Below are 10,014 nucleotides of genomic sequence, written 5' to 3' on the forward strand. Positions count from 1 at the left end.
CATCTTTATTCAAGTCTCACTTTTTGATAAACCAATTCGTCAAAAAAGGAAGGATAAAAAGATAATGGTAAGTCAAGAAGAGGTCAATGAACTTAGGAATCAATTGAATGACGTGACTGAGGTGTTAAAGGCTTTAACCCTCAAAATTGATGACCCTGTGAAGCAACAACAAATGAACCTTATGCAAGAAAGTTTGAGCAAGCTATCTAGTGACTATAAATTTCAAGGTATTAGTTCACAAGGGGTCTCGCTGGACAAGGAACTTCTTCCGCATAAGTTCAACGCCACTGACATCCCTAAATTCAAGGCAACATATAACCCTTACTTTGATCTAAGAGCTTTTGAAACTATAATGAGCATTAAGGGTATCGATAAGAAGGTTTTCCCCTCTCTGTTCCCACTATCTCTCGAGACCGTTTGCTAGCAATGGTTCTTTTCTCTCGAGAAAGAAAAAACCTCCACCTGGGAGTCCATAGCAAACGCTTTCATAGATAGATATAAGTGCAACATCCAAGACGAAACAGACCATAGACAACTCAAGATGTTAAAACAAAAAGAAAATGAAGGGTTCACTTCTTTCTTCAACAAATGGAAGGAAACTTCCGCTAATATGGTCAAGGATCCTATCGAAAAAGAATCTGTGAGGATGTTTATCAAGAACCTCCAAGGGAAGTATTCAAGGCACTTAAAATACCAACACAACTTGAATACTTTCAAGGCTGTCTATAATATAGGCATTGACATTGAAGATGACCTTTTGAAAATTAATAGTGCGAGAGGAAAGAAGAACGACCATCCTTCTTCTTCCTCTCCCATTAATGAGGTACATGCCACGAACACCTCTAAATCGCGAATCCAAAGGTCAAAAAGAGTGTTCACTCCACTCGGTATGAGTTATGAAATGGCTTTCGAGAAGCTACATCACAAAGGACTAGTCATGCCCATAGGGCGTATCAAAGATCCAGTTCCAAAAGCCAAGCCACCTAAGTGGGATCCTAATAAGCACTACAAATATCACCAAGGAAAGGGTCACGACACTGAGGAGTGTTGGAAACTCAAAGAAGCTATTCAAGATCTGATCGATAACAATGAAACTTCTGAGATTCTAGCCATCGAAGATGACCAAGCATCCTTCAATCCATCACTTCTTATCACACCTGTAGGAGAGCCCATGATTGAGATAGCTTATATGACCTTTCTCGATGAAGTGGCCATGATTGGGGAGGATGAAAGTCTTTTCTTAGGTAATACCAGGGAAGACTCGTCAAGTCTAAAAGAGGACGTTCAGAAATTGCAAGATGTCGTTGCCATGTTCTTGAACGTGGTAGAAGGATTAGAAAATCAAGTGATGGTCATCGAACAAAATTCTCGCCAAGAGTTTAATGAAGAACTCAATGCTCCTAAGCCATGGGCAAAACGGACCATTGAAGAATACACACCAATAGGAACGACTTACAATGAAGCTTTTGACTGTCTTCATGATCAAGGTCATATTCACTCCATTGGCCCCAGTCAAGACCCTCCATCTGAAAAACGTTTTCTCAATTGGGATCCAAATTCCTATTGTCGATACCATAAAGGTCGCGGTCACACTACTGAAAAGTGTCTCGCCCTCAAGGATCGTGTTCAAGACTTCATTGATGCAAATCTCCTTCATGTTCCTCCGCGTGACAAGAAGGCCAAGATTAGTAACGATAGTAACAGTGGCTGTAAAAGGAAGAAGAACGACTATCCTTCTTATTCCGAAAACACCTACTCTAGCAACAATGTTGGTTCTATCGACCTTAGTGAGATCCTAGCCATGGATAGTCGAGGATTTAGAAAGCAACCGAAAAGGGATTTTACCCCTATTGTAATTAACTACGATGATGCTTTCGATCGACTCCATGCCAAGGGACTCATCACTCCTATTGGACCTCTTCAAGATCCCCCACTTGAGAAAAGAGTGCCTAGTTGGAATCCAAATGTGTGCTGTAAGTACCATCAAGGTAGGGGTCATGCTACTGAGAGATGTTGGAAGCTAAAGGAGGCTATCCAACATCTGATTGATAATAACAAGCTTCCCACACCTCCATTTAACAAGAAGAGCGAGTGATGATAAAGAAAACAACACAAGACAAGAGGCGAGCTTCAACGACAAGATTTCATGACATCTTTTTTCTTTTACTCTATTTACCCTTTCCCCAATAAGTCTAGCATAGTGATAACTTATTATTTGATACGATTTTAAAGTGATTTCGAACCTTGTTTACTTGGTATATTGGCATTTTGGTTCACTTTTACTCTATTTTTGTTCAACTTTTGTGTATCCCTTGCTTCACGGGTTGTTAGTGTTTTTGTTGGGTTTTTAGGTTCAAAGACGACCATTTGAGGCATTTGGATGATAAACCGAGGTTAGAAGCCGAAACAATAGAGAAAAACAGAAGAAAAGTGAAGATAAAGGCCTTAGAGAGTCTGCACGGATGTGCAAAGTATGACACGTCTGTGCAGAAGTGTTCCAGCACGACCAGAAGCTACTGCCTACTGCTTTCAAGGCCTGCACGTTCGTACATAGCTCAGCATGTCCGTGCCTGATCCTGCACGTCCGTGCAGGTCGCTCAGCCCAAATCAGTTTCAAAACTGATTCTACTGAACAAGGCCTGCACGTCCGTGCCATATTTGGCACGTCCGTGCAGGATGCTCTGGCCAAAACAGTACCTTCTGCCTCCCAGGTGCACGTCCGTGCCAACCTCAGCACGTCCGTGAAGGTATAGCTGCACGTCCGTGCCAACCTCAGCACATCCGTGCTGACCTGTAGCCGTGCCCGACTCTTGTTTTCTCCGTCCTTTTTATTTGGGGGTCTTTATAAATAACCCCTTGAGCTTATTTGTACGGCATCCAAGTTTTTAGTGCTTCCTCTTAGTTTGCAATTGTAGAAACACAAATATTCTCAAATCATTAGTTAGATTATAATTATTAGCTTGGAAATTTCATTCTCAATCAATGTAGAAGACAAGTTCCACCATTGATATTCAAGTTGAAGCTTCTAGTAACATTTTCTCACTCTTATCTTCCATTTTAATTGCTTTGATTGTTAATTATCTTGCTTAATTCTTGTATGCTTAGATTGTTATTTATCTTAATCTTTAGTTAATTCTTGTTCATGAGTTACTTGAAATCCTTAATTGCTTTAATCTCCATGGATTGTGAGTAGTCTAATTTTCTAGGGTTTGGGTAAAACCCTCAATGTAGTCACTAATTACTTGTTGCATGTGTTAATTTGGTAATTTTTGGGTGTTAATTAGTTGAGCTTAAGTGGTTTAATTGCTTAGTTCTTGTATATGGCCATTGCTAGAACTATTATCTAAGCTTTCTCAACGAAGGATCGAGAGATGAACTTGAGTTAGCTCCCTTATGCTTAATTGGCTTGAAATGCCATGGGAATAGGAATTTCCAGTCAAGGGAATGTTTTTGTCATCGTGATTATGCTTTAATACTTGTTTTATGCTTTGTTACCACGAGAGTAGGTTGTATTCATAATTCGAGTAATCCCTCTAGCCTGAGAGAGTAGTTGGGTGCTTTAGATGACTTTCCCTATATTATCCCCTCAAATTACCATTGTTTGCTACTTGCTAATTGTGATTCGTGACGAAATTGAGTTGTATATCCCAAGCCCTAGAACTCTCTAAATATTGTTAATCTCCCCTAGCTTTAGTTGACTTGAACTAGCACTTGTTACATAAAACCAAAGCAATTTCGACTTCATTTAGCTTATTTATGCGGTAGTATTTCGGTGGTTGATTCAACGCCTCTCTTGGGTTCGACCCTTTCTTACCCTTTCTATTAGCTAGTGAGACCAAGATAGGACTTTATCTTTGGCAGGCTCGACGACGGCCTATCAAATTTTGGCGCCGTTGCCGGGGAGGCAAAGTCACATTGAATGTATTATTGTTGAATGAGTCTAAGTGTGTATATTTGTATCATAATTTTTCTTATTTATTTTTGTATATTTGTGTTTTCAACTTGTGATAGTCATTGCTAACGTTTTTCTTAGCTTTGTTTGACCTTGCATGACACGGAAGAGTAAGCAATCACCGCTTATTCCTGTTGATCCAGAGTTAAATAGGACTTTGAGAAACGTGAGGAGGCTTTTGCAAGGCACACCCGAGTTCTCTATTGTATATTCGAATTCCGATCCGGAGGAAATCTTTGCAGCCAACGAAGAAGATAACATGGGTGATAACAATCCTCCTCCACCATTGTTACGAGATTATGACCACCCCAATGCCTTCACACTTCGGAGTGGCATACGTCTCCCTACTACGAATGCAAATAATTTTGAGCTTTCACCTCAACTCATCCGGATGATACAAAGTGATCAATTTGGTGGGAGTTCTCATGAGTGTCCTTTTGCTCATTTGGACAACTTTCTCGAATTGTGCACAACCATCAAGCAAAACAACATTACGGAAGAGTTCATCCGTATGCACATGTTTCAATTCTCCCTCCGTGACAAAGCAAAGCATTGGTTGAGAACGGTAGAAGAGGGATCATTGACTACATGGGATGAAATCACTAGAGCTTTCCTTGGAAAGTATTGTCCACCCGAAAAGACCGTCGAACTAAGAAGGAAAATCACCAATTTCAACCAAGAGATTGATGAAACCTTAAGTGAAGCTTGGGAGCGTTTCAAGGACTACACTAGAAAATGCCCACACTATGGTTTCACATCATGGATCATTGTTCAAAGCTTTTATGATGGTCTTACTCCTAATTCAAGGGCCAACCTTGATAACGGGGCCGGTGGTAGTCTTAAAAAGCTATCGGTGGATGATTCATACAAGATGATTGAAGAAGTGGCAAAGCACTATGCATACGGAGGTGATAGACGGCAACCACAAGAAAAGAAGGGCGGAATCCACGACCTTAGTGCGATAGACCTTATTGCATCAAAGTTTGACATGCTAGCTCACAAGCTAGATCAAGCCACGCTTACATCTCCAAGATCTTCTTCACAACAAGTCATGTCTTGTGAAACTTGTGGAGGAAATGATCACTTGTCCTCCTATTGCAACTTAACTAACCAAGAGCAAGCTGCAGCTATTGGGCAAAGAAACGATCAATACTCTCAACCCTACAATCAAGGTTGGAAACCCCAACAAAACATGGGTTGGAAACAACAAAATCAAGGCCCCCCTCAAAACCAATACAACCAATCTCATCCACAAAACCAACAAGCTCCTTACCGTCACCCTAACTAAAGGGACCAAAACCAACAAAGGCAACAATATAACCAACCCGCTCCTCCACCTCCTCAAAAATCTAGCCTTGAAGCCGCACTTGAGACCTTCATTACACAACAAGGAAGAAGCAATGTGGATATGCAAGCGAACATCCAACAACTTCAAGCACACAACAAGATAATTGAGAATCAACTGGCTCAAATTGCGGAACAAGTTGGAAGTTCATCCTCCAATCCTAGTGGTCACTTCCCAAGCTCAACGGTTGTGAACCCAAAGGAGCAAGATAAGGCCATTACTTTGAGATCAAGGAGAGGTTATGAGGGGCCGGTTATGAGTGAAGAGGAGCCACAAAAGAGAGATGAGGGAGTTGTGGTGAGAAATGAGGGTGAGTTTGAAAATGAGATAGTTGATGTTGAGAGAAAGGAGCCACAAAGTAAGAATGAAGGAGATGAGGAAAAGGTAGAAAAGCCCTCCATGAAAGTATACAAGCCTCCCATTCCATTCCCTCATAGGATTGTTGAAAAGAAATTGAATGAAAAGTTTTCAAACTTTCTTGAAGTCATGAGAGGACTTCAAGTGAATATCCCCTTTCTTCATGCTATGTCACAAATGCCTACATATGCAAAATTTTTGAAGGATCTTTTATCCAACAAGAGTAGGCTAAAAGAGAGTGCAACCATCTCCCTTCCTAAGGAGGTGAGTGCAATCATTCAAAACAAGCTTCCTCAAAAGCTTGGTGACCCCGGTAGCTATGCAATACCGGTGAAGATTGGAGACTTGGATGCTATGGATGCTTTATGTGATCTAGGGGTAAGTGTGAGTTTGATGCCCTATTCTATTGCTAAGAGTTTGAAAGTGGGAGACTTGAAGCCAACAAGAATGTCCTTACAATTGGCCGACCGCACGGTTAGGCTACCTTTGGGAATTCTTGAAGATGTGCCGGTTCAAGTTGGAAGAGTATTTGTGCCATGTGATTTTGTGGTAATGGAAATGGAAGAAGATACTACGGTGCCCCTAATCTTGGGAAGACCATTTTTGAACACCGCGGGTGTTGTGATTGATATGAAGCAAGGAAGATTGAACTTGAATGTAGGGGATGAGAAAATATCATTTTCATTCCCACAAACATTGAAAAAGCCATTGTATGATGATGTTCATAGATTTGATACATTGGAAAGGGACTTAGAGAAGTTCCAAGAGGATTTGTTTGAAGGAGATCCTTTACAAGCTATCCTAACGGGAGGCTTAGTTGAGGAAGGTGAAGAAACAAGGGGGTATGATCTTTTGCTCAACCAACCTTTAGTCCACAACGAAAAGAAAGTGGAAGTGCTTAATGTGGAGGTAAAAGAGGAGAGGACTACGCCTCCTCACAAGGTTGAACTTAAACCCCTTCCTCCTTTACTTAAATATGCTTTTATTGATGATAGTGAGAGTTATCCCGTTATTGTCAATGCTAAACTTGATGATACCTCTCTTGGGAAACTCCTAGTTGTTTTAAGGGATTATAGAGGTGTAATTGGGTACAAAATTGATGACATTAAGGGGATAAGTCCTACTATATGCATGCATAAGATTTTACTTGATGATGATCATGCTTCCTCGATTGAGCACCAAAGAAGGCTCAATCCAAACATGAAGGAAGTTGTTAAAAAAGAAGTTTTAAAACTTCTTGACGCGGGCATAATCTACCCTATCTCCGATAGTAAGTGGGTTAGCCCGGTTTAAGTTGTGCCTAAAAAAGGAGGCATGACCATCATCAAGAATGATAAGGGTGAGACCATTTCTACGAGGTCGGTCACCGGGTGGAGGATGTGTATTGATTATCGAAAATTGAATAAGTCCACCCGGAAAGACCACTTCCCACTCCCTTTCATCGATCAAATATTGGAAAGACTAACATCACATAGTCACTATTGTTTCTTGGATAGATACTCGGGATTCTTCCAAATCCCAATCCAACCCGAGGATCAAGAGAAGACTACATTCACATGCCCTTTTGGCACCTTTGCTTATCGAAGGATGCCATTTGGACTTTGTAATGCACCTTCCACATTTCAAAGGTGTATGATGTCTATTTTTTCCGACATGCTTGAATCATTAATTGAAGTATTCATGGATGACTTTTCTGTTTTTGGTTCATCTTTTTACATTTGCCTTTCGAATTTGATTAAAGTATTGAAAAGATGTCAAGAGGTGAACTTGGTTTTGAATTGGGAAAAATGTCATTTCACGGTAGAAGAAGGAATTGTTCTTGGTCATGTAATTTCTAGTAGAGGAATTGAAGTAGATCGTGCCAAAATTGAGGTCATTGAGCGCCTCCCACCCCCTACATATGTGAAGGGGATAAGGAGCTTTCTTGGACACGCGGGTTTTTACCGCCGGTTCATAAAGGATTTTTCAAAAATCGCAAAGCCGCTCACTCAATTGTTGGTAAAGGATGCCCCTTTTGTGTTTACTAATGATTGTTTGCTAGCATTTGATAGGTTGAAGGAGGCATTGATTTCGACTCCTATCATTCAACCCCCTAATTGGGAGCTTCCTTTTGAGCTTATGTGTGATGCTTCGGATTTTGCCATTGGGTCCGTTCTTGGACAAAGGAAGGATAAGAAGCTCCATGCTATCTACTACACTAGCAAAACTTTGGAAAGTTTTGCACAAAGGAATTACACAACAACGGAAAAGGAGTTTCTAACCATTGTTCATGCAATTGAGAAGTTTAGGTCATACTTGTTGGGATCTAAAGTCATAGTCTTCACCGACCATGCGGCATTGAAGTACCTCTTGTCCAAGAAGGAACTAAAGCCAAGATTGATACGGTGGGTCTTGCTCTTAAAAGACTATGACATTGAGATTAGGGACAAGAAGGGTGCCGAAAATATGGTGGCCGATCATCTTTCACCGTTGCCTATCGTTGTAGGTGATCTTGATAACTTGCCAATCGACGATTCATTCCTGGATGATCAACTATTTGCTATTCTCCAAGCACCGGCACCATGGTTTGCAGACATTGCAAACTACTTGTCTTGCTCTATTCTTCCTCCCGACCTCTCCTATCAACAAAAAAGGAAGTTTCTTCATGATGTTCGCCAATACTTTTGGGACGACCCCTTGCTCTTCAAACAAGGTGTTGATGGCCTTTTTAGAAGGTGTGTCCCGGATAATGAAATTGAAGATGTTATCACAATGTGTCACTCCTCACCTTGTGGAGGACATATGAGTGCCAACAAGACCTTGGATAAAATATTGCAATGCGGTTTCTTTTGGCCAACAATGTTCAAGGATGTGTGGGGTGTGGTGAAAGCTTGTGACCGGTGTCAACAAACCGGTAATATTTCAAAAAAAAATGAAATGCCTTTGAACAACATCCTTGAACTTGAAATTTTTTATGTATGGGGCATCGATTTTATAGGGCCTTTCCCGAGCTCTTTTGGGAACAAGTTCATTCTAGTGGCCGTCGATTACGTATCAAAGTGGGTGGAAGCGGTTGCATCTCCTACTAATGATGCTAAGGTTGTGGTCAAGCTCTTCAAAAGAGTAATTTTCCCAAGGTTTGGAGTGCCCCGGGCTGTGATTAGTGATAGAGGTTCACACTTTGCAAAGGGATCCTTTCAAGCTCTCCTTGAGAAATATGGTGTGAGGCACAAGGTGTCATTATCTTACCACCCCCAAACAAGTGGTCAAGCTGAAATTTCAAACCGGGAGGTAAAAATGATCCTTGAGAAAACGGTGGATAGGTCTAGAAAAGATTGGTCTACAAAGCTTGATGGTGCTCTATGGGCCTATCGCACCGCGTTCAAAACTCCTATTGGCACCACACCATACAAGCTTGTTTATGGGAAGTCATGCCACTTGCCGGTAGAACTTGAGCATCGGGCTCATTGGGCTATTAAAACATTGAATTTCGACCTTCAAAGCGCCGGTGAGAAGAGGTTGCTTGACCTCCACGCCTTGGAAGAATTAAGAATGGATGCATATGAGAGTGCAAGGATTTACAAAGAAAAGACCAAGGCTTGGCATGACAAGCATATTATCAAAAGGGAGTTTAAGGAAGGTGATAAGGTCCTACTATTCAATTCCCGGTTGAAGTTGTTTCCGGGTAAGCTTAAGTCAAGACGGAGTGGACCTTTCACCATTAAGAAGGTTTTTCCATATGGAGCGATAGAAATCTCAAATGACAATGGTGAACCGTTCAAAGTGAATGGCCAAAGGCTTAAGGCATACTTTGACAGTTTTGTGCATGAGGAAGCCAAGGTTGTTCACCTTGATGAGTTTGATGTTCCCTACTCTCATTGATCTCACAATGTCGTCAAGCTAGTGACGTTAAAAGAGTGCTTCCGGGAGGCAACCCGAGTTTCTCAACTCTCTCTCTCTCACAAACTATTATTTAATTTCCATCTCTCTTACTATTACTAACTTTTCTCTCAATGTCTTTTGTAGGTGTTGATGAAAAGAAAAGTAAGAAAAGGTTTTTGTGGAAGTGAAGTAGTAAATAATAATAATAATAATAATAATAATAATAATAATAATAATAATAATGATGGTAATGATAATAATTTTATTATTATTATGCCTTACTATTACTATTATTCTCTAAAAATAAAAAAAAGGGGGAAGGATCGTGCAGAGAATAACACGTCCGTGCAGAGGCAGTCAGAAGCAATCAGAAATATTGAAATAAATTTCTCCAGATTGGCACGGACGTGCCAAATTAAGCACGTCCGTGCAAGGTGGCTAAGCACGTCCGTGCTAAGTTATGCACGTCCGTGCTAAACAAGTCGGTATGTTACCTAAG

General features: G+C 40.9%; 1 protein-coding gene across 1 annotated transcript; it reads left to right on the top strand.

The window, feature by feature from the left end:
* Positions 1 to 4,049: 4,049 nt before the first annotated feature.
* On the top strand, positions 4,050 to 5,240 carry LOC110688893. The gene has a single exon (XM_021865653.1). The coding sequence runs from the start codon at positions 4,050 to 4,052 to the stop codon at positions 5,238 to 5,240; it is 1,191 nt and encodes a 396-aa protein (XP_021721345.1).
* Positions 5,241 to 10,014: the final 4,774 nt, after the last annotated feature.

This window comes from Chenopodium quinoa, unplaced genomic scaffold, assembly GCF_001683475.1.
Source record: "Chenopodium quinoa cultivar QQ74 unplaced genomic scaffold, ASM168347v1, whole genome shotgun sequence".
Taxonomy (NCBI): Eukaryota; Viridiplantae; Streptophyta; class Magnoliopsida; order Caryophyllales; family Amaranthaceae; genus Chenopodium; species Chenopodium quinoa.

Excerpts from the sequence above, each read along its gene's own strand:
- LOC110688893 (XM_021865653.1), top strand. The coding sequence starts at position 4,050 with ATGACACGGAAGAGTAAGCAATCACCGCTTATTCCTGTTGATCCAGAG.